Below are 25,388 nucleotides of genomic sequence, written 5' to 3'. Positions count from 1 at the left end.
ACTAATTTTGAAGCACTTTTCCATAGTTTTGCCACAAAAAGGAGTTGCTAGACTGCCTTCAGAAACGTTTGTGGTACAAAGTGGTGATCAGCAGGGAAGGAGGATATAGTAGCTGGTCTTTCACAATGTGGTGCTCCCTTTTAAGATACTTGAGAGCCCCGACTTAAATGCTAATGCCTATAATGATACTATGATATACTGTTGTTTTATAGTTTTGTTGGAAGCTATTACGAAGAACGGAAGTACTGCTGGGGGAGGCGCTTACTGCCGAAAACCAGCCAGTAGCAATGATCAAAGTAAGCCAAATAGCACGAAGGAGAGCAATGCATCTGCTGCAGGGGAAAGTGGAAAAGGCTACACCAAAGACCAAATGGAAGGAGTATTCAGGTATGGCCTTGCTTAAATACATCACTGCTTTTCATTGTGTGTGTTATGTACTCATGCTTTCAGCTGTAGCATCTAAAGAAGCAACAGAAAATTGAAGCTTAGCTGAGAGGCATTACTTGTACTGAACTGTGACTAAAAGGAAGAGGAGAGGTTTGCTGTGTTTAAACACAGTATGAGACATGGTCACTTTCTGCGAGAAGGATGATGCTCATCTTTATATGAAGTAACCTTGATGGTTTAAAAAGAAAATACTCAAAATCATTATTAAGCAGATCTCATAATACATGGAAGAAGTAATGAAAATTCTGTAGTAAACCTTGCAGGGTACTGTTTCTATTCTTAAATATTTATGTCTAAGTTTACATTACATGCTCACTCCTAAGGTTTATTTTCAATATAGTCTTGCTGTACAGGCTGGTCTTAAACCACTGTTAAAACTATTTCGCTCTGGAAGTACAGGTGTCTGAGAAGCACTGAAGCACATAGTCTAAGTTGCATTATAAACTCTGTCTGGACTTTGTGCAGCATGATAGTCTTTAGATGGGGTGACATCAGGGAAGGAGGATGTGCGAAAAGAAACAAAGATCAATAAAAATGGCCTTTTGAGGCAAGTAACTCTTAGGTCGGGTTATATTACATGCTTGCTGGCTGTAGGAGTGAGAAAAATATTGTTCAGTATGTGCCCTGATTTCTGCTAAAGAAATGTGGATGCAGCCACTCTAAAATTACACACCTCAAAACCCACCTGTATTTTCAGGTAAGCCTAGCCCAGGTATTTTCAAGGGAGCTCAAAGAAGGCAAATTAAGAGGTGGTTGTCTCCTAGTTTGTGTAGATTGGATGAATTGTTGTACAAAACAGAAATTTGGGTGTGATTTTGTTGTATGTGAAATGTATGTCGCTGTTTATATTATCTTGGTATCTTTTCCTGAAGTTCAATGATCTGTTCAACTGTGCAAACAGTGAGGAAAAAGTAGCTTTTCTTTGTTGATACAGCACCTCTGCATTCAGGCAGGTAGACAGCAGCATCTCTGGCATGGTTATCCTCTTGGTGTTGCTACTTAGAGGTTTTTGTTTACCACCATCTCTGCTTAATTAATGTTATTGCCCTTCATGATACAGCTAAAGGAAAACCCGAATAAGTGTGTACACTTTTGGCCACCTTTAAATATTTAACCTCTTAAAATGAATGCAAAATTGTGTGTGTGCACATGCATGTGAGACAAAATATCCAGAAAGAAGCACTCTGTAAAATGGGTCTTATATCAAATTAAGACGTGTAACACATTCTCAGAAAGCTGCAACAAGGAAGGCTGTATTACTGCCAGTAGTCACTCACCCGCGACGTGCCATTCTGAGGTACAGGCTGCTTTGACATCAGGTTCCCTGCAAGTTCTTTTTCTTGTTTGTTAGTTTTACCAGAAAGTAATGTTGCCTACTTTGTCTTGAGCAAAATGATGTTGTAGAGCTGACTTTTCTCCATGTTATGCTTTCATGGTGTTGGGTATTGCTTCCTTAAAGGGATTCACTAGATACCAGATAAAATTAATCCAGTTTGTTGAGATCAGAACTGGAGCTAGGGATATTCACCGAAGTTGCACACTGAGGATAATCTTGATGCCATACTGTTTCTTCATACCCATTTCAAAAATCTGCTTTGCAAATATATAAAATTTGAGGTTTTAAAAAGTACCCAGATTTCTGCAAATAAGCAATTGTAATAGCTTGCAGAACAGCCCTTGTTTGTTTGTATTTTACATACTGCTTAGAAAATCAGCTGTTAAAACAATATCTTGACCTTAGCTTGAGTGATGCTACCATCCTTCAGTGTAGCAGTTTATAAACCTTTGGAGAGAGACTGTATTTTGGTTTAGATATACAGTAATCAACCGAGCAAGTCCCCAGTTCTTGTTGGAAGTTTTGAAAAGTTTGTCATGTCAGTTAGTGACATCAACACACCACTTGGAAAATTTATGGTTAAGAATTAAAAAACATGTGTGCCTTGCCAACAAGAACAGGATTAAATGCAAACAGTGGGCTAAAACTTAATGGGAAAATAAAACATGTTCAGTGATGATAGCTGAGGGAAAGTTCATGTTTAAACCACAGTGAGAATGAGCTTTCTAGTTGGAAACATGACAGGCTGCATATGCTATTGCTTCAGTTAGGCCCCAGACGTTTCCAATTAAATGAAACGCACCCCTCTGGGGAGGATATTCTTCAGAGAGTAGAGCTTGTCACCACCATATGCTTCTGCCATACCACAGAGGAACGGTTTTCAGACCTTTGAATTGGTTAAAGAAATGCTGCATGAAAAGAAGCGGTTTTAAATTGTGTTTCATGCCTGATTTTTGTTTGTTTGTTTGTTTGTTTGTTTTCTCTCTGTAAGGAAATAGATTTAGAATCATAGAATCACAGAATGGTTTGGGTTGGAAGGGACCTTAAAGCCCATCCAGTTCCACCCCCTGCCATGGGCAGGGACACCTCCCACTAGCCCAGGTTGCTCAAAGCCTCATCCAGCCTGGCCTTGAACCCCTCCAGGGATGGGGCATCCACAGCTTCCCTCTGGCAAATTTCTTCTCTGGGTAAATTCGTAGATAGCAAGGCAGCAAAATCTTCAATTTTTAATAAATTCTGAATCATACCTTGAATTTGACGGTGTTAAACTAAATTGTTTTGTATGTTTATGATTTGAAAGGTGGTCAGTGTCCTCAAGTACTCTTCCCTCTAGGTATATTTGGTTCTGTACTAGTAATTTAATATAAACTGAGCAAAAGCATTCCTGATTTAACTACACGTGCCATTTCCAACCCTTTTTTATAAGCACTCGTGAGCAGTTGGACAGCAGGACTGACTCTGGGCTCTCTGACTTGGATCACTGATTAGTGTTCCTGCAGTTGCCCAGCTATCTTGAATTTGCTTGTGACAACAGATTTCAGAAGCATAGTGAAGACGCACTTGTAGCACTGTAACGAATTTAACTGCCTTAATTTTCATCAGGGTTACTCTAGTAATAGGGTAGGTATGAGTACAAACAAGCACCTCAGTGCTGTTTCTATTTTTCCACATCCACAGGGGACACTGATTGCTAGTGAGCTACCATAACACTTCTGTAGAGCATTGCGTGAGCTTGCAAACAAGTTGCTTGACAGGGAGAAACATAAGATGCAATATCTTTCCACCGATTGCGTAAGTGCTGAGTGATGCTCTGTTCTTTGTGGAAACTGTGCTCACTATTTCTGTTACGGTTTGAAGCTTGAGATATCCAAAAGCACTTTCTTACTTTGGAATTGAAATGCTTTGAAAATACCACCTGTAGTACACACAACTTTTTCTGTATGATGCTTGTCTTTTCACCAAGGGCTGGATCAGGTTGCCTGAGCACTTTAGGTGACCACTATCACAGGTATTGACAGGAGACTAGCAGGAAAGTGTTAGGACCCACAGTGTCCTTATGTCTCTTTAGAGCAAGTGCCCTAGAAGTCTCTAGGCAGTTGAATGCTGTTTGAGCAATGCCAGCTTAAGATAAGAGCATGAGAATCATATGCACCACCAAAAAGGGAGAATTTGCTTTTGGATTCTGTGGTCTTTGCTTTAAAGCAATTCCTTCACTGTTTGATGTAGGTCATTGGCAATTTTTTTTCTGAGATAAAGAAATGAAGCATTTGTGTAAGAAAGAAAATTTAAACTTTTTTTTTCTTCTAGTTCACTTAAAACAGCTGAAGAAGTGCTGGTCAGGATTACAGTTATCAAAGAGTTCTTAATTACTGTCAAACAAATTCTGTTCATCATATCTGCCTTCTCATACCAAGCGTGCAGACCCTTTGGAAAGGTTTTGTGGACTGGCATGAAATAATAATTAAAAAAAAGATCAGTTGCTTGCTCTGTATTAAGTTTTCCTGTTTCTTTTTATGCTGTCCAGTGTGTATTAGCTGTTGTCTACTACATGATTTTTAAAAAAAAATAGGTTGTACACTTTATACAGACTCCTTTTAAGTGATCTTAAAACCATGTGGTGTCTCATGTCTCTTTTTAGTAAATAAGCCATAGCTTTAATTCTGTATTACCTTTTTGACATCTGAAAGATAACTTCCATAATGAGTAGTATGCTAGAGTTGGATTGCTGTCTTTTGAAAATTGTGGTGGAAGACTGCTTTTCCTGTCCTGCCAGGGCCTGCCCCTAGGAAGAGAGCACAAGAATGAGATTTTGTGTTTGGATCTTTGAGCTAGAACCAAACCAATAGAGGCATGAGGTCTGTAGGAACCTTGCAAGGCAGGATTAAATGTCATCCAGTAGCGGTCAAGAATAATCAGGAACTTGATTTGAATTCACAGAGTAAACAGAAAAATTGCCTCTACGTTATTTCGTGGATCAAACTAGAAGGAATGTAAGATGTGTGACTGTGCTGGCTTTGGCTGGGATACAGTTAATTTTCTTCCTAGTAGCTACTATGGGACTGTGTCTTGTATTTGTGCTGAAAACAGGGCTGATAACCCAGGGATGTTTATGTTATTGCTGAGCAGTGCTTACACAGAGTCAAAGGCTGTTCTGCTTCTCACCCCACCCACCAGCGATTGGGCTGGGGGTGCACCAGAACTTGTGCGGGAACACAGCTGGGACAGCTGACCCCCCTGACCAAAGGGATATTCCATGCCATGTGATGTCAGGCTCAGCATATAGAGCTGGGGGAAGAAAAAGGAAGCAGGGGACATTTAGAATGACAGTGTTTGTCTTCCCAAGTAACTGTTATGTGCAATGGAGCCCTGCTTCCTGAAGACGGCTGAACACCTGCCTGCCGATGGGAAGGAGTAAATGAATTCCTTGTTTTGCTTTGCTTGCATGTATGCCTTTGCTTTACTTATTAAACTGTCTTTATCTGAACCCCTGAGTTTCTCACTTTTACTCTTCCAATTCTCTCTCCCATCCCACCAGGGGAGAGTGAGCGAGCAACTGTGTGCTGCCTGTTGCCAGCGGGGGTTAAACCACAACAGCAACTGACTTTTTCCAGGCTTTCTGCTGAGACTTATGCAAATTCAGCAAAAAGAGATATGTCATTACCTTTTTAATACAGGGTCAAGAAGATAATTAATTGAAAGTGGAATAATAAGAGCAATCAACATGTGCTAGAATGAAGAAAAAAAAAAAACCACAAAGCAAAGAAATCAGGCCATGCCTTTAATTAGGCTGCTAGAACTACTGTGAATTGTTGAAATATCCAATTGAATGGTTGAGAAAGTCAAGGTGTAAATCATAGTTACAGAGCCTGTCATGGAAAAGTGGCACAGAAGAGAAGGTGGACTTTGTCAGAAAGCTTCTGCCTTTAATCTGTGTTTTTTTATAGCTAAAACAAAAGCTTAAACAAAATCTGGAGAAAAGCATGCTGATGTAAACAGCCTTGAGTATTTCACCTCATATACACAGGAGAAACAAACTGACCAGGTACACCCAAGAGCAAGGTACCAAGACAAGGACCCTAATGTGTTGTTGAATTTATTAGTGAAACAGCGATCTGAAACTTCTGGTGTTTTCATTTCAGAATCTAGGGGTATGCTGGTACCAGATTGAGTTTTTCAACAACACTGTGACCTTCTCTTCCCAATCTAGAGCACTTTTTGCAGACCACACTTATGTCATCTATACTGTGACTGGCACATTCCCAATTCAGCTGCAGGGTGCCATTTGCCTCAGGCCCTCTGGCATCATTGGAAACTTGAGCCCATGTAGAAATTGGTCTGCATTTTACTGTGTTTTTCTGCTCCACTCTGGGATCAGAAGTCAGTGTAGGTTGCTACAGGTCAGTTCTTTGTCGCTAACATTCACATTGCTGCTCAGTTCAGAGTACCATTGGGAGAAATAAGTGTGGCTCACATCGCGAGCTTTTGGAGATTGTGGTCAAAGTATTCGTCTTTTGGGCCATCCCTGGAGATGGCAGACAGAGTGGTTGGAAGGCCCTTTGGAATACCTAGTCATACTCGAAGCTTCATGATTATGGATCACTGCGGGTATTTGATACAGAAATGCAAGCATCTCTGATAGGTTTTGTTAACCTGATCAAAACTGTTGATGCTGACCTAAAAAAAGTGAAACAAGAAGTACAGCTGTAGGATCACATCATTTTGTAGTCACGGGAGAACCAGTGATGGTAGCCCCAGAATGTCTGCAGGTGAGAGCAAATGTTTCAGGACTTGAAGGGCTTCCTCTGCCTTCAGCTGTCATGGCACGGGGAGGAGTCCAGCGTCAGGCAGAATTGGCTGTTGCTGCAGTTTGAAGCTGGCTGACCAGTTCTACTGCGGGTGGTTTGTCAGCCACAAGCTGGGACAGTGGAGCTTTGCAAGTCATGATGAGAACCTCTGTCGACAGATTGTGGGTGAATGTAGGCCATCACTTGCCCTCATGCTGTTTGAGAAGTCTATTCTCTAGTTGGATATTATTTCAGGAGCATCCAGCAATGTGCCGTCCTAAAACAGCCAGCAAATCTGTTAACCAGAAGGACAGTGCCAAGGTGCTGGCAGGGGATTAGCAATTCAGCAGACAGAAATTAGCTAAACAACAGAAATAATTTGATAGTAATTCAGATACAGAAGTGATCCAACCAGGAATGAAAAATACAAGAAGAGCAATTCACAAAAAACCAACCCCCTGAAAAACTTAACAGTGAAAGCACTGAACTTTAAATAAACCAGAAATAAACAACAAAAAACCCTAATTCAATACAAAAGGGGCAATCCGTAAGCAAGTGATATGTAAATTGCAATTTTAAAAAGAACCATCTGTATGGAGTTTACATATGCAAGAAAATTAGCACTAAAGGACTACAATGCCCTAAGTACAGCAAAACAATTTGAAATGCAGCTTTCGGAAAGTTAGAAGTTTCAGAAGGTTAGTAGAGAGTGCTGCAGCATAGGGGTTTCAGATGCTGTTGAAAGCCATAAGTAACATCAATGATTGGTGGTCTTCCGCATCCTCCACTGCATTTTCTCTTAATTTTTTTTTTTCCCAGCCTCTGCTGGCTGATGATGTGTGGACTGAAACAGAAGACCAGTGGGAAGGGGATGGTTCATTTTGTCCATCTGCCCTCCCATGATAAGTCTCTACAGGACAGTTCCATGCTCCAGGTGGAGGATTCTGGCAGAGTGAGGATTGTCAGACTTCAGTCTGCTAGAGACAAGGGTGAGGAGTATGTCCCAAAAGGCCTGTTTCTGCTTAGGACAAGGATCAGAGCTTGGCCATGGCTTCCAACAGCTCCCAGCAGCTGGACAGAAATTTCTCACTGGGACAGTGGCAGATTGGGGGAAGAGGACTTAAGTCTTGGACAGTCTCTGTGCAAAGCCTGTGATCCCCATCTCTTTAAGGTGGAGGAGCGATGTGGTGTGTCAGGCCTTGGTGAGGCGGGCTGTGGGCTCCAACGGTGTTTGAGGAGCCTGGTGACTGCACAGCACTTGTGTGACCTGAGGATCCCATACAGTTTGTCCTGAATTACCAGGGTGAGTTTGTGATGCTTTAAAGTTTTGTGTCTCAGGAGTGCACCACAAACACTGATAATTTAGTTTCATTAGAAACAAAATTTTCATATCATCTTTGCTTGTCCTGTCATCCCCAGTGCAGAGCTGCTGCCATACAAGTTTTGGTGCAAAACTCACATGGACTTTGCTGAGGGGGGAAAACCCAAGCCCTAACCCTGAAATGATTGCCCTGAGTTGTGCTCAGTAGGGGACCTCCTGGCAGAAGTCACCATCGCCCTCCCTGTTGGAAACTTTGCATTAACTAGATTCTAGCTACTTACAGTTCAGATGCTTTTTGCCTTGAAGTGGCAAAGCAATGGTACCAAACTGTTGTCTGCTGGCAGGGTGTAGCAAGGGCTTCACAGCACAAGTTCATTGCTGAGAATTCCAGGTTTAGGTATGGCTTTTGGCCCCTGTGCATTTGTACAGTCATTTAACATATTTTAGCTTTAAAGCTTGATCTGCCTAATCCAAATTCCTGCTAAACTCTGCAAAATTGCAGTATGTATGTGCGTATTCCACGTGATTCACGATGGAGTCACGTGCAGCAGTGCTTCTTGGGCTACCCAGTAGAGTACTTGCAGCTTATGTTTGCTGCTGAGTTTTGTAAGAGCCAGCATGGACTTGGCTGAGATCTGAATATGACAGCAGGCTAAACAGTCAACAGGGGTTATATATGTCAGCGTTGATCCTCTGCAGTGGAAAGGAAGGTGATGTAAATGACCTGGAGGATCAGGTACAGGTGTGTTGCTGTGAGCGTGCCCATCCTGACGAGAACATGCAAGGGAGAATGAAAGTCAGGGGTGGCTGTCACAAATTCACAAAGGCTTCTTGGTTTGAGACTGGCTGTTTAGCCTAGGGGAACAGGTAAGGGTATGAGGGTCATTTGATATAAGATGTGCTTGAACTATTAAATCATAGCTTCATACAAAATCAGGAATGTTGGAATAGAGATCATAGAATCACAGAATGGTTTGGGTTGGAAGGGACCTTCGAGATGATCCAGTTCCACCCCTTTCAATGGTTGCTCAAAGTTCCACCTCCCACTAGCCCAGGTTGCCCAAAGCCTCATCCAGCCTGGCCTTGAACCCCTCCAGGGATGGGGCATCCACAGCTTCCCTGGGCAACCTGGGCCACTGCCTCACCACCCTCACAGGAAAACATTTCTTCCTCAGATCTCGTCTAAATCTCCCCTCTTTCAGCTTAAAGCCGTTTCCCCTTGTCCTGTCACTATACCCCCTGATCAAGAGCCCCCCCATCTCTCCTGTAGCCCCCTTTCAGCACTGGAAGGCTGCTATGAGGTCTCCCCGGAGCCTTCTCTTCTCCAGGCTGAACAAGATGCTTGTCTATTTGTAGAATTTTTTGTTTAACAAAGCGATTGCTAGCAAAGACTTGCTAAGAGAAAATAGAAATGTGTTATACCTCGGCTGAATGCTTGTTTCTTGATAAATAACAACAGCTCATTTGTGGGCCAGGCTCAGCATCGCTGTTGCACGGAGGGTGATCACATCCCTTTGGATGGCACGGGCTGTATGACCCGCAAGGCAGGTTTCTCCCTGCAGTTTCTCAGGAAGCAGCTCTGGTTTGATGCCCTGGCTCTGAGCAGATCATGGTGTTGGAAGCCAGTGGGTCATATGCTGACCTGAACGTCTTCTGATTGACAGCTTCCTGCTTTTCCCACGAGGGTTGCCAAGGGGGGAGTTCCACTGGCTGTGAATGGGAGGAAACTCTGAGGCAAGTTTTTGAGGGTTAGAAGAACAGCTTGGCGTTTCTTGGCTTGCTCTTTTTTTTTTTTTTCCTGTTTTCCTCCTCTCTGCATCCTAGAGCTGTGAAATAAACGCATATCAGGTCTGCAGAGAAGTAAACTTTCATGTTTGGGGTTTTTTTGTGTGTTTGTTACTTCCATGAGAAATGACCATATGCTGCTGGGGGAAAAAGTTGTGGAGGGTGCACAGTGCTTAAAATGACTTGAGCAAACACTTAACACCACAGTTTTAATGCTAATAAAATAACAACTTTGCTAAACACTGGTGACTTACTACTTAATTTTATATCAGCCCAAGTTCTGAAAAGTCTAGTCCGCAAACAGATAGTTCAGATACAGAATTACTGAAGAGAAGAATTTAGACTGGCTGCTGGAATAGCAATTTCTTGAAAAAAAGCTTAATTTGATACTGTTACACTTTTAAATAAATATATCTGTTCTTGATACAGTTCCTAAGTAACCCAGGTCTTAAGGCTAAGGATTTTTTCTTATTGTACAAATTAAACAAAAGTTTCCAGTACTTGGAGTATAATTTAATGTACTTTCTTTCCATTGTTTCTTTATGGTGGATTCACTTTATTCTTTTTAGCTAGCTTTATCAGCTTCCTAACTGGAACTTATTAAACGTTCCTTCAATATAATGAGCTATATTTATTTCGCAGGATGTTCGTGTTGGCAGCTGCCTGCATACATTCAATTCAGTGCTCTTGGAAGTGTTACACCCAGACTTCCCTAAAAGCTCATGTTATTTGAACACAGGAAAAGGGGGATCCCTCAAATGAAACTTGATTTGATCCATCTGTGTACTATGAAGGACCACACAGGATGGCGTGGTTGTTCTCTTAATTACAGAGTACCCATTCTTCTTTCCTGAAAATGCCAAAAACTTGCTGACCCCCTTTTTTTCCACTTGGCTGCCCTGTGTATAGTCTTCATAACACTTAACCCATATTTACATAGAAATCTCTGCATTTAAGAGAATGTGGACACAGTTACAGCCACGTGAAGAGACTCACACGAAGCTTTTAAAATATTTATGGATGTAATTTCTGTTTTTCGCTCAGACCAGCCCTTTTCTTTTGGTATGCACCAAATGTCAGCGTGCTTCGTTTCTGCAATGCAAGTTTGTGATTTGGCCTTGTTTTTATAAGTTTCTGAGTTCTTACACAAGTAACTTGGTTTGTTTTTAAGATGTATTTATTGGTTTGGTCAGTTCTTCCTGCCCACATAGAACTGGTGTTGTGTCTGTCCCCTGTAACTGCTCTTTCTCTCTTCTGGGTGTTGTGAAGCATACCGAATCATTACATCATTTCTAGCTTTTGCTTTTCCTGTCTGGCTGAGATGCCCTACAGAAAGAATATTTCAGAATTTTAAAAAATGCTACATTGAACATATGAGATGAGACAAATCTGTAACTGCTGGAGCTGTTATTATTTCTTTGAATTTATCTAAACATTTAGAGAAAGTTTGTTAAGATGCACGTGCGTTCCCAGCAGCAGAGGTATTCTCACATGCTTTATTTCCCTGGAAAGTGAGTGCATGAGTGGTGGTGGGACTTGACATTTGTTTGGAGAAAGGGAGGTATTGTTTGTTTTCTGTCACGCATATCAAAGTGCATTTGCTGTTGACGTCAAAACCAGGCCTTCCTGCCTGCTATCTCTGCGAATACATGTGGGGTCTTCATTTGATGAGTTATTAATGGCAAGAGTCATATCATTGGGGATGAGGAAATGCTGCACTAACTTCAGACTGCAACTTTTTCTTTCAACTGTAGTAATTCTACAGTAGGAAAATGAAAATAAATGTTTATAGTAAGTAATTTTGAGTACAAGAATTTATTGTACTCAATAGCGAGTTTATTATGAAAAATGGCATTCTTGGTTGCTGGAGTGGCTTTTTTTTTAATATATTTCATGTTGAAAGTGAGAGATGTAATGTATCACGCCAGTGCAATGTGTTATCTTATTTGCAGCTGTGTTCTAACATACTACTTTTACATCTTTTTGTTTACAACATTTTACTTCCTTTTCTTTTGCAGTATAAAGAAATGTAAAAATTATTACGAAGTCCTTGGGGTGTCAAAGGATGCAGGTGAAGAAGACCTAAAGAAGGCTTATAGAAAACTTGCTTTGAAATTCCACCCAGATAAAAACCATGCACCTGGAGCAACAGAGGCTTTTAAAAGTAAAAAAAAATTTTTACTAAAAATTTATTTTATGATTTGTCAGATTGAAAGAAACTCATCTGCATTGGTCACTTCTCTTTTTACAAAACTGTCAATGTGGTGTTTTGTAGCTAACATTAAATTGACATTTTCATCTAAGAAAATATTTTACCTTTATTATCTTAACATATACCTAGAAGTATAGATAAATAATGTGGAGTTTTGCAGGAGGGTTTGGATTCAGAGGATTGACTGTCATTTTCATGTACAGGGAGCAAATACTTGATCTGCGAAACCCCATTGCACTTTTTTACTGTTGTCCATTCTGACTTAACATAGTCAATTGCATCTTATTATCTTGAATTTTTAGTATACTTGAGCTTGAAAAAACCCAAAATAATACTTGTTAGCAAAATGCAGTTTTTAGTGAATCACGTGCCACGTTAAGTGACATTTTCTTTAGAATTCCCTGTATGTGTGTAGTTTTACTACCTTTCCACACAAAACCTCGTGGGTTCAGACATGGCCTTATTAATGGTTGCCTCTGACCATTTCTTAGGTAAAATTCACAATCTGCCTTGACCTGATCTAAGGCTGCCAAGCTTAGTCCCCGCACAAGGAAAAATGTTGAGGAAAAGCTTTTTAAAGAAAACCACACCTTCATCTCAGACACAGAGGAAGAAAAATGTGAATCTGTAAGAAATGATCATGCCTAAATAAACAATCTGATTTTGGTACATCTTTTTTGTTTTATTCCTGTGTGAGGTTTACATGCTGACATTTGAAAAAATCAATCGGATAAAATTCTTAAATTGGGGGAGGGATAAAAAGAAAATAAAAAGTCCTGAGCAAGACTTCTGATAGAGAATTTAAGGGGTAATTCTAATAATATATTAACAATTCCAGATGAAAAGTCGATAGAACATAACAGGAAACTTGGTTGCTAATGATTATTTTAATACAGTTATGTGATGGCTTTATCTAAAAATTATATTATTCTTACAAAATTGTCTCCAGCCCTATGAATAAAATAATTCTTCCTTGTTAATAGCATTTTAAATAATCTTTAAAATGTTAGAAATCAGGTTCTTTTTATTTAATCTTTTATTTAACATTAGCACTTTATACAAGCTTGATTTCTTTGGCTTAATTTTACTACCTGGTTTTTAACTAGATGAGTAAATGAATAGAAAATTTTGTAGGGGAATCTTGTTGACTAAAAATTATTTCACCTAGCATTTTTATTGCATTGAAATTACTGTCATCTTTTTGTATGGCTGAGTAAATTTATTATTTATTTTGCCTTTAAAGGTGCCTGATGGCTTTCTAACATCCAGCTGAGAAAAGGAGTTTCATTATAATAGCTATTATTTCATAATAATGCTTTATTTTAAGGAAAGGCCACATTAGAAGACAGAATTGATTTTAGTGCTGGACAGGGTACTTACTTAGACCTTGAGCTACCTAGTACTGCCCTTCTGTTGTACTAAGCAGTTTCCCTGAGGTTATATTTTAGATTCAAATGTTTATGCAAATATAATCACTGTTACTCTCTTGGAATGTCTTTTACCAACTTCATAAAAAATTTTTCCTTTGAAACTTTTGAGCAGTTTTTTTTTTTCTTTATTTATAGACAATTATATTTGAATCAAATCTCTTGTGCATTAGCATCAAAGAATCAAAAGCAAATAACAAATAGTTTAAAAAGATTGCTGCCCATACCGTTAGCAGTATGGTGTCTTTACTTTATGTGCAGTCCCCTGACTTATGTCTCCCTTAATTCTTGTTTGGTGGGAAAATCTAATTTTTTCCTACTAATTTTGTCCTCGTGCGGAATAACAGAGGAACTTTGCAGGAATATTCTGTGTCAGTATTGCTCTCAGTGCAAATGACCAGTCTTCATTTCTTTGGGTGTTCTCCACTTAAAGGAATTACTAATGATTATTTCTAAGGGCATCTTAAAAGGCACATAGCTAAGACTCATTAACTTTTTTTTTAGATAGGATAATGTCAACAACATTAATTCTGCAAAGCCGTAGTCTTATTTGTCTGTGTTGAGGTTACAGTCTTGCACCTTTCATGAACTTTTGATGATTGATGGGCTTTCAACACTGACAATCCCTGTGCCTCATGTTGGTTGGCTGCAAAAGATGCCTTTTGTTGGAAAGGCCTGGGGGAGAGAGAGGAAAGGAAAGCAGGAAGGGTTTGATGAAGATAGGACTGGGTAAAGATTGTTCATCAAGTGCCGACAGGAATTTTCCTTTGGCCGGTGAGAGCTGTATGTCTGTGCACAGCAGCTAGCGTCAGAGCTTGTAAAGTCAGCAGAGCTTGTGGTCTTTTCATGCTGATTCTTTCCATGCTCACCTAACTCACTTTTTCCCTTTCTTCTGTCAAAATTGGAGTTGTTAATGTATGATAACGTAGTGTGAATGGAGACAAGCATCCAGGCCAGGCACTCCAAACACTGAGGTTGTCTTGACAGCCTCAGGAACACACGTGTTCCTGCCATGCACGCATGTTGTATTCTTCGTGTTATGTCATGCAAAACTTTGTGTTATTAATGGAATCCATAAAATATCTTAAGAAGCATATAAAAAAAATACATTCACACTTTTGTGAACAATAAAGTTGATGCATTCGAAGAAGTCATTGTTAAATGAACCAAAGAAAACAAAAATGTTTTTAAGCAAGGCTGGAGCAAACTGAACTTTGCAATTACCCCACTTCAAAGCTTTCATTGTAATGCTCGATGCTTTTTTGGTAATTGCAGTGAGAGGGAACATTTCCACAGGTGTAGGAAATCTCAAAAAAGGAAGAGAGCTCTCTTGCCTTCTGCCTAGTTCAGTGGGATAAAAGGCCTTTGAATAGCATTGGTGTGAAACTTTGTGGAAGCTAAACTAAGAAAAGGAGAGATGTTTCTGGACCTTGTTGTGCTGTAGTTGATTTGTAATATACAGGAAAGGGCATAATTAGCTGCCTGTTCTTGACTTTGAAATTGCAGTTTTCATACTGGAATAGCTCTTATCTTTCACTTATGGGAGTTGTCTTTTATTCCTTGCTTCAGAAATCGGAAATGCATATGCTGTGCTGAGTAATCCAGAAAAACGAAAGCAGTATGACCTTACAGGCAGCGAAGAGCAAACATGCAATCACCCTAGCAACAGTAGATTCAACTTCCATAGAGGTTGTGAGGCAGATATTACTCCGGAGGATCTATTCAACATGTTTTTTGGAGGGGCCTTTCCAACAGGTATTTGTATACATCACTACAGTCATCAGAATACAGTGGTACTGCCCAGAGTGGCATTAGAGTTTGTGACATTATAAAACAGTAAGGTTGCTCTAACCTGCCTCCAACTCCTTGATCTGTGTCACAGTTTATTTTTCCCCTAAGTGCTTCTAAATCCCAAAAATGTGAGTTCAGTCCTTCAGGGTTACTATGGTGATTCTGTGCTACATGAAATAACAAATCAGTTGTCTTAGAGCTTAAAATATTTATTTTAAACAACTTTGAAATTGTAAGATATCTTGAAGTTGAGTTATTTTGTGTGTTGTTGTGCAGTAATGTTAACTACTTCACGTTGTTTCTTCTGTACTGACCTCTAAATTGTTTTCTTTTACATGATTCAGTTGTGGATATTTCTTTCCTTAGGTAGCGTACATTCATTTTCTAATGGTCGTGCTGGCTACAGTCATCCTAATCAGCACCGTCAGAGTGGACACGAGAGGGAGGAAGAGAGGGGTGATGTATGTTTAAGCACTGTTGACTTCAAACTGTGGAATGTGAAATTTGCTGGTAGTCACTTCCAGTGATATGATTGTACAGGAGCCCTGTACTGTAGAGGAAGATTTGTACTTGCCAGTTGCATATTTTAAAACTGGCAGGTGGTAGTCTTACTGACTGGTAAATAGACGTGCAAAGATAATAGCCTGGGTTTGTAAATCTATTGTTGTATGTCAGTCACTATCTCACTAGAGACTGGTAGTATTAGCCTAAATATGCCACTAGGTGTGGTCACTAATCCTTGCCTGCATTTAAAAAATTATTCGGGCTGAGGTAAGAATTCTCCTTAAGGCTCAATATTCATATAGATGAAATATATATAGTCCTGTATAATTACATATCACTGTATAGATGAGACCAAATCATGGTGTACAACGTAACTGAATCCAGCTATTCATTTGGTAATTGCTTGTGGCCACCCACTAACCCGTGAACCCTTGCAGCCTGAACACCCTATGAGTATTGTGTATGCATTGGAAAGTTCAGATAACATCACAGGATTTGCAGGTTTGTAGTTCTAGTTTTCCTAGCAGCTTTTGATGCTTAAAGCAGAAAGTCACATTTAGCGTTAAATCTTGCCAAATGCACCTGTTTACTTGATGCTGTTTATGAAATACCTGAATCTGTTTTGTTCCTTAGGGGGGTTTCTCTATGTTCATTCAGCTGATGCCTATTATCGTGTTGATCCTTGTCTCCTTGTTGAGCCAGTTGATGGTATCTCACCCTCCTTACGCCTTATACCCAAGATCGTAAGTAATGTTTGATTACATTAGTTTAAAACAGAAGAGAGGATACTATAATCACCCTCTCCCACTTAGAAGCATTTTAGAGAGCCTTTCATTATTTGGTCCTTGATTTCCCACAATGAGGAAAGGGAGGGAAAGTAGAGGAAGCAGAAATTAAGCAAAACAAATCTTGAAAGCTATGTACTAAGAACATGCTGTGAGAATGTAATGGAGAAGAGAGGTCAGCAATACTGGGAGTTTAGGAGATCTTCTAATACAAGACAGTGGGTCCATGCAATGCAGCATGTTGCAGAGGTATTTGCATCTCCAACATACTTAATCAAATTCTGAAACCTGCTAAGGCTCATTCTTCTTTTAGGGGTCATCTGTGCTTGTAGGAGGTGAAGTGCTTGAAACCAACTTTCTCATCTTTGTGTTTTGAACTAGATGAGGGCTGGGGAAATTGTTCTTTGCTTCATTCTAGGTGATTGTAATAGTTTATCTCCATTTTCTTGCAAAGAATTCTGGTAATGAAACTTACTTGTTTTGTACAGTAGGAGATATAAATATTTTTTCCTTGAGAGAAATAACTAACTTTAATCAAGCATGCAACTACCGAGTAGACTTAGCCTACTCGCCAGAACTCTTTTAAAGGTCCTCAGTTCCTTGCAGAACTCTCAGCCCCACAACAGAAAGGCGTCTTTTCTCCTCTCTTATCTTTCAGTGTTCTTTATTTCTGGAGTATAATGCTTTTCCATTCTACAACTAAGTTGTTGCGATGCTTATAAACACTTCTCTGTTGAAAGGTTTGTGCACAATCTTTGCTTTTTAATCTGCAGAATGCCAACAGGAAAATGGACTTGTCAGGGCTGGCAGAAAACACTTTAGAATGGAGATGCCTGTCCTGGGTTGCTACTTAATAGTGACCTGTTTTCCTTCCTGTTGAGTTTGAATATAATTTTACATTACCAAAGCTTATTTTTGGCTAAAGAGATATGAAACAAGCATCTTACTAAAGTGTTTTGTTTTTTTCAAGACCAAGGGTTTAACCAGCAGGAGTTTAATGTGCAGGTAAATGTAGTAAATTGTTTTTCTCTGGCAGATTATATAGCCATTCATTTCATTGCTTGTCTTGAAATGGCAAATTCCGTGATGTGTTGTTCTTCTGTGATAGCAATATTTTTTAAAAGTGTATTTGTGGTGTAAAAATAAAATCAAATTAATACCTAGTCTTTCTCTCTATCCCCCCGCCCTCCTTTTTTGCAGAAGTACAGGGCAGACCATAAAAATGCAGACAGAAAACTTGGGTGTTGTTTATTATGTCAATAAGGACTTTAGAAATGAATACAAAGGAGTGTCATTACAGAAAGTGGAAAAGAGTGTGGAAGAGGATTATATATCCAACATTCGTAATAACTGTTGGAAGGAGAGGCAACAAAGTAAGTTTGGCGATATGTGTAATTTCATGAAAGCATGCATTGCTATAAAAAGATTGTCTCAGGCAAGACTGAATTGCTTGTATTATTAAAATATATGAATGAGAATGCAAGTGTAAGGTTCCCTACTGTTTCTCACTTCTAAAAGTGTTCCAGACAGGTTCACTTCATTTCTGTGTTTTACTCAGTGACCTAACAACCATCTGCAAATCATCAGTAATTTTAACCTGCTACTCTTATTATCCATGACCAGAAAATGAAAGTGTATAGTGAATCAATAAGGAGAAAGAACTTGCTCTAAGTTAAGGATGAAAGCTAAAAATTCTAATCTCTTCCACATTATTTTATCGTGGCAATATCTCATTTCCCTAGGTGCTTTTATATAAATAAATAAACAAAACAAAAGCTTGCATAGGTGTTTCTGGAGAAGGAAAAAATAGTCTGCCTTGGACCATGGTACATACAAACACTGCTTTTCCAGGCAATCAAGGACACACAGCATGTCATCTAAAACATCATAAGCTGTAAATCAGTGCTTAATGTTTTGCCAGTGCTGAATATTTTTTTCTCCCTGGACATGGTACCTTGGCTATATCAGACCTTAAAACCAGGGGTTTTTTTTGTTCACCATCTATTTTTTCCAATCTAATATTATACAAGGAGCTATTTTCTTGCAGGAGCCTAGAATTCAGTGTTAAAGCTTTAATACTGAATAGCATCAGCCATCTTCAAATCCTCAGCAATTTTAACCTGTTATTCTATTATCTGTGACCATTGCCTGAGCCTTTCGTGCTCTGTGAGAAATAGCACTGCTGAAATGGCAAATTACAGCTCTTCAGTAATATCTTACCGGAGAAATAATTGCTTCATGAACTGTCAGTAAACTGACCATAAGCAAACAGGATGCTTTTCTCTGAGTGAAATTGTGTGTTCCTACACATCTGTACTTTCTCCAGTTCAGTGGTGCCAAGCCTTTCAGCTGAGATGGCCCCTTAGTTTCTCCCAGCTGTACCAGACAGCCTGGCACCGCAAATGCCTGAACAGGATGGCACACATACATTACAGCTGGATTGTACGTATACAAACACAAACTGCGCTGCCCACGCATGGCAGACCCAATGCTCCCTGCCGGCATTACGCTCCTTACTCGTGAGTACACATTGCTTACACACAAGTAAATCACTACAGTCTTACAAACTGCCCACAGGAGAGAACTGTGGGCAGAAAACTGTGCTGATGGGTCACCTGTATGCAAGAGAAACATTGCCCAGAGTGCTAGATTTGATCAGAATAATTTTTCCCAGATTTTTCAAATAGAGGAAAGCGTCAGAGGATTTTTGGGTATAATTCATAAGCAAATATAAAAACCTCTTGTATTTTCCCAACTAGGTTGTCCTTTGATCATCTTGAAATGTTTGAATATGTTCACTCTCCATGAAATAAACACCTAACTTTTCATCTGCAAGTGTATGCCAGATGAATGATTGGTATTCTTATAATAAAATAGCTTACAAAAATGATACATGGTTGTTAACAAAAAATTAAAGACAAGATGAAAATTAAAGACAAGACAATAAAAAGAGGACATATTGTCTGTACATTTTTCTCAGCAGAGTGTAGATCTGGAAGGATAGTTTGCTTTTATTGACCTAGTCATTACACTTAGATTTACTGGTACATTATATTTGTGTCTCCTGTAATACATTTACTGCCTTAAATGTCTTTGAAAAGGTTTAGTTGACGTGCAGTTTTCACATTAGGAGAAAGGATACCTTTCCCATTTTTCAGCATTTATTCTTGACACGCTTTTTTAAGCATGCACAGAGTTCTGGACAATGCAAAGAGGCCTATGACCCCGTATGTACCTGTTTACTGGGAAAAAGGTGATGACTACAGAAACATATGACCCTAGTATATGGAAGATAAATAACCTGAAGGTGGTGATTGTCATGTTCTTTGCTATTCAGGTCGTGAAAAATACCCAAACTGATTTTGAGAAAGTGGCCCTTAATAGATTTTCTTTGTTTATAGAAACAGCTGATTTTATGGTTTTAAAGATTTAAAATACCTGTTGTGTGTTGGATCTCTTTGACAGTTAAAATCTTTCCAGCATTGATTGACATTTAAGAATGCCTTGCTAATCTATTTTGAGTTGAAGGGCTGAAAAAGATTTTGTAGAATTAAAATACTCACCCGTCTCAAGCTATTGAACACCCATACTATACAGAGAGCTCTTTAGTCATACCTCTGAACACTGGCCGTCTGAAGCAGTATCAGTTGAGGTAATGGGCTTAACATTCAGAATGGATTTTGGGATGCAGGCAAGATGAAGGACCATAGAGTGTGGCCTATATTTGTATTGTTTAATAGGTCTGACAAAAGTAGCAGGGGATTTTTTGTTTGTTTGTTTGTTTTTTATGAGGTATGAGGGTGCTGGAAGGCTGTTACCACTTTTCCTGCTCAAAAAGATGAAATGTTTGCGAAGATCCAGCAAAGGAAAGCTGTAGCAGTGCTGTTGTGTCTGTGGTCAGTTAGAATAGATAGAAGGAAAAAAGGGCGAAGATTAAATCTGAGCTATTTTGGACAGCTCTGAGAAGGAATGTGTCATGTGCAAAGTATTCAGTTTTTAACCTGAAAACTATTTTCTCTTTTTTTTTTCCTTAAAGAAACAGAACTACTTTATGCAGCAAAAGTATATCGAGATGACCGTCTCAAAAAGAAAGCAGACTCCATGTCCATGGAAAACTGCAAAGAACTAGAACGGCTGACCAGCCTCTATCGAGAGGGATGAACTACGATTATACACATACATCTTTACGTATACCGTTATCTCTCTTGTGAATTAAGAAGAGATTTAGTTTCACCATGAATGCTGGAAAAGAGAGGTGGATGTAGAACTCTACTGTGTAGCTGTTTCCAGAAACCTTATGCTGAAATATCATTTAATGGCTTCTTTACCTACTGTGAAATATAGGTAACTTTAATTGTCTAGATTTTACTTCAAAGCTGCTGTGAATTCTTTCAGCAGAGAGAATAGCTCAGAAAGGATGCTATACTTGTAGAGACTTAGTCATAGTGGTTCTCCTCTAACGTATTTGCCATGTAAATATCTGTGGAAAGAACACTTTGTGTATATACGAGTTAAATGACTTTCTATTTAAAATCTCAGAAATTTAGTTCCATACAACATTTTGTCTCACTGATGGAATAAATAGTATGATTACATCACTCCTATTCAGATGTCAAGTGTGTGGAGTTGAAACAAGAATTTTTAATATTTTATCTCTAACTCTATGTAAAATCTTCTAGGTTTACCAGCTTAGATAGGAACTTGGTATTTTTAAATATAATGGTATATATTCCTAAATATCTGTTGGGGTATGTTGATCTCATGTAGAGTAGCAGTTAGCTGTTGTAGTTTTTTAGTGTTTCTAAGCAATGCTGAGAAAACCCAAGAACTACACTAATCTCTTTTCAAACTAAGTATTTGCAAATGCTGTACAGACCATTATAAGCATTGCTTTTAGTATTTGCAACAGTTTACAGCGGCTCTACCATTTGGTATTCCCGTAGTAGTAAGTCCATATGTATGGTCAACATGCATCCATAGCTTCCTTAATTTCTGCTGGAAAGACAGAGGAAAACATGCAATAGCAAAATCTTGAAGCTAAAAAAAAAAAAAAAAAAAAGGCGGCAATCTGATTTCTTTTCCTGAGAGGCTTCCATTTTCTTATGATTTTTTTTTATTTCAAGCTAGGTCCCAACAGTGATCCCTCAATGAGCACTGCAAGTGGAACACGGAAAATATTGCTAAGGACAAGTTATGTGCCTTTCAACACTTTTGCCAACTATTTAAATGCTTTGCTAGTTTGCAGGATGTTCCTATGGTCAGAGCCATATCACTTTTCCCGGGGCGGAAGAGGTAGGGGTATACATTTTTCTGGACTAGAATGTTGCTGGACTGAGTTCCTAGGAATGAGTAAACATACCGTTCAGCTCCTGCATGCCAGATCATGTAGCACCAGCAGCCTGGCCGTGGAAGCTCCCTGCAGCCACACCTGATGAGGCAAAGAGGTGTTTTGAAGCAGCTAAGTACAATGTACTTAAAATTTATTGAAAGTGGGTTGAAAATGTTCTTAGGTTCCGTAGCTGATGTTTTTACATGTTAACAGAATGTCTCTTGTATTTGAGAATGCCAGGTGGCTTGTACTAAGGGCAGTATTTTTTGTTTGAGAAAACTGCTATCTTTGACCAATGCTATCAGTTTATGTGGAGCCCAATTCTCCTCCTAAACTGAAAGTTTAAATACTTGACTAACTTCATTGGAATTCCTTCTGATCTAGAACAGGATTTGACTTTAGCAATATGCTAAATGCTATTGCTGTAAGTGACCCAGAAATCATTTTGCATAGACACCTTTTCTAGCCTGTCCCTCTGGAAATGTCCTCTATTGAATTGGTGGAACATGACAGAGCTGCTGCAGGCTTTTAACGAAGCAGCTAGACCAGCGTTCAAGGTGGACATCGAAGCCTGAGGCACAAAGCAGAACTAAAAGCTGCTAAAACAAAATGAAAAAGGTTTGCTGTACTGGATGTCCTTACTAAGATGATAGGAAAAGTGTGCAGAAGTAATGGAAAGGCATGAAAATGTTTGAAGTTTGCAACAGAAATTTACGGAGAAAACGTGATTCCCTGGATTTTGTAACTGTCCCGAATGTATTGTAATGATACTAATGAAAACAAACTATCAAAGTACACATTGGTACTCCTGTGTCTTCTTAACAGAAGAAAATTGTTCCAAAGGCTTTAGCAGGTACTCAGGCCTTCCCCTTCACAAACGAGCCTGAGCTCGCAGGTGATCTTTTCGTTAAGAGGAAAAAGGATCTCTAACGCATTTATCACAGATCAGAACAGCGATGTCAGAGCAAAGAGATGGTCTCTGCAAAGCTGCTTATCATAACCACATGGGTTGTGCCTGCCCTCCGGCTCCTTCTGCGGCCACTGAGCAGCAGGTGAATGGAGGGACGCTGAGCTGTGTGGGGCTGCTGGGATTGCGGGCAGTACCCCAGCACACAGGGCTAACGCCGTGACTCTGTCCTACGGCAGGCAGACGTCCCAGCGGTTTAAAAGGCTGCTCCATTCCATTGGTTTATCTATTGCGATTGCCATTTTCAAAGAAGGAAACAATGGATATGTTTATACTGGTGGAAAAATGCTGCTTGGCATTTAACAGATGAAATAGTCGCACACTCTGAAATACACGGTAGTATGGAGAAGGATGGTATTCTTTCCTGGAGCATATAGATGAACCTGCTCTAAATATGGTCTGCAAACGTTCTTTTAGTATTCCAAGTGGGTGTTTCTCTCCTCGTGACTGTTACATTTTTCTCAAGTTTGAAGGGTGTTTTTTTTTCTTCAGAAATGTCATTCCTTCAGCAAAACCAGGGAAGGTAATCTGCTGTAAAGCTCATAACAAATTTTCTTATGAGCAAGATGCTAATTGAAGAGGGTGGAATACTTGAATTTTTTCAGATGTGACTTTTTTTCGGAAGGTAAAGTTCTCATTAAAAATAAGATATTGGAAAGAAAAGGGGAAAACAAAACTGGTTTTGAACAGCCTGACTAAAAATCCCTCAAGTTTTCTAGCTACTTAGTGTTAACTCCTTACTCTTTTTCTCTCATTCTCGATTAAACATAGGTCATAACTAAATATAGCACAAGCATGGGTTCTTGATTTCTCCTTTAAAAGAGCAAGCAGGGAAGTCCTGCACAAAGTGAAAAATCTTGGCATGACGCTTTGACACAGTGTAACAAAAAAGGGAGATTATCTGCATCTGCTGAAATACAACAGCAATGCATGTGCTGTTTATGGAGCATCCCGAGTCACAAGCGAGTTTAGTGTTCACATCTGAGGAGTATTTCCTTACAAGTTTTCTAACTGTTTAGGCAAAACAAGACTGAATTTGGATTTTTGTCTTTTTTTTTTTTTTAAACAGTCTTGATTCTTTTACAAGTTTCCAAGAAAAGGTAGAACATTATAGTCACTAAAATGTAACATGTATTTAAATAGGCAGTGGAGACAACTTCAAATTCTGTACATTTTCATATAGTTTTGTAATCAATGCTGTAAAAAGAATTAAAATGGGAGGGCAAGAATATGTTTTTTAAGGTTCCCTGTTCCATAAATTTCATTCATCCCCTAAAGAGTTGTTATTCTTTCTTCTTGTAGATCTGTCAAAGCGAGCAGAAGGAAAATGTTACAGTAAAAGCAAACATTTTGTTGTAAAAAAAAAAAATAGTTAATATACAAATTAATTAATCTATAGGTTAAGAAAGTACTAGCTGCAGCATTGTCTGAATCTGGTTGATCAAGTGCAGTCAGTTTTACCCAAGGAGGCTTGGTCACAGCGATTCATGGCAACTGGCAGTCAGAAGCCCTGGTCCTGTATCCCCTGTTTGCTAGGAATTTACTACAGCCTTGCAAGCACCACTCATCTCTCTGCGTTGCTTCCGCCATGCTCCTTGTGAACTGGGTAGAGCCTGGAGAAAAGGTGCCATGTAACAAATGGAAAAATTTGTGCCATGTTTGCATCTGATCAAGATACTTTGGGGAGCAAATGGTACAAATGTAATAAATACAGGAAAGAAAGATGCCACTAGAAACCATCCTCCCCATCCTTCTTCTCCAGGATAACTGTGAGACTTCTCAGTCTGGCAGGAGCTAGGTCTGGATGTCAGATTTCTCCTGATTTTTAGAAATAGTATTAAAACACAACGTTTAGTTATGATGTTATCCTCCACACAGAACATGCTTTTCCCATCAGTCCGGGTCTGTTCCCTGGATAGAAAGGCTGTCCCTGGAACTGGAGATAAAGGTACCGTTAGCAATGCAGGAGCCATCGCACAGAGATGTTGGCATACCTTTCACTCACATTCAGTGCGACAGGAAACAAGTCAAATTGATCATTGAGCATATCACCTACAGATTTTAAAAAGGCAGTTCCATTTTTAAACATTTTTAGTGTAGGTAAGGAGTATTTCAATGGGCAGACCAAGGCTGGCCCAGGTAGCATTTTCAAAACGTTCCCAGCAGCTCGCACCTAAGAATTTTATGGGGATCTCTTTAGGGATCTCTCTAGTATGACCAAAGCCTTATCAAATTAGTGGGCAAGTGGAGGTGTCCCTGCCCGTGGGGGTGGAACTGGATGATCTCTAAGGTCCTTTCCAGCCCAAACCATCCCGTGAGTCTATGATTCTATGACACTGATGTGTCTGCGCAGCTCGGATTGAGCAGGCGGTACGGATTATCAATATTCCAATAAATTTGCCCTTCTGGATGAGCTTTTCCTCTGATGATTGGAAAAAAAAAAAAAAAAAAAGTGGCTTATCTCTGGTTGTTTTGGGTTTTTTTAAAACGTCACCAGACCTATGCATTCAGAAATATTAGCAAATTATTTTTTTTAAATTTAAGCTCCAGTATGGGCATCTTAAGCAAAGCCTACAGCCATCACCAGGGTCAGGATGTGTCAGTTCTCGATCCCAAAACACCAGCCCCGCTGGAGCGCCACCGCGAAGCGCGCCGGCTGCTGTCTGTGTCCCCACCGCCCGCCCGTAGCGGCGCCTGCTC

At 39.5% G+C, this 25,388-nt stretch overlaps 1 protein-coding gene across 1 annotated transcript; it reads left to right on the top strand.

Moving 5' to 3' along the window:
• Positions 1–212: 212 nt before the first annotated feature.
• Positions 213–20,996, top strand: DNAJB14 (DnaJ (Hsp40) homolog, subfamily B, member 14; the record flags this gene model as incomplete). Its single annotated transcript, XM_010072516.1, has 7 exons — positions 213–387; positions 11,692–11,837; positions 14,882–15,067; positions 15,470–15,564; positions 16,241–16,350; positions 17,593–17,765; positions 20,429–20,996. Coding segments are annotated over 7 exons (1,010 nt in total), but the record flags the coding sequence as incomplete, so codon positions are not given.
• Positions 20,997–25,388: the final 4,392 nt, after the last annotated feature.

Source organism: Pterocles gutturalis, unplaced genomic scaffold (assembly GCF_000699245.1).
Source record: "Pterocles gutturalis isolate BGI_N339 unplaced genomic scaffold, ASM69924v1 scaffold13587, whole genome shotgun sequence".
Lineage (NCBI taxonomy): Eukaryota > Metazoa > Chordata > Aves > Pterocliformes > Pteroclidae > Pterocles > Pterocles gutturalis.
This window is presented reverse-complemented; position numbering and strand designations above follow the sequence as displayed.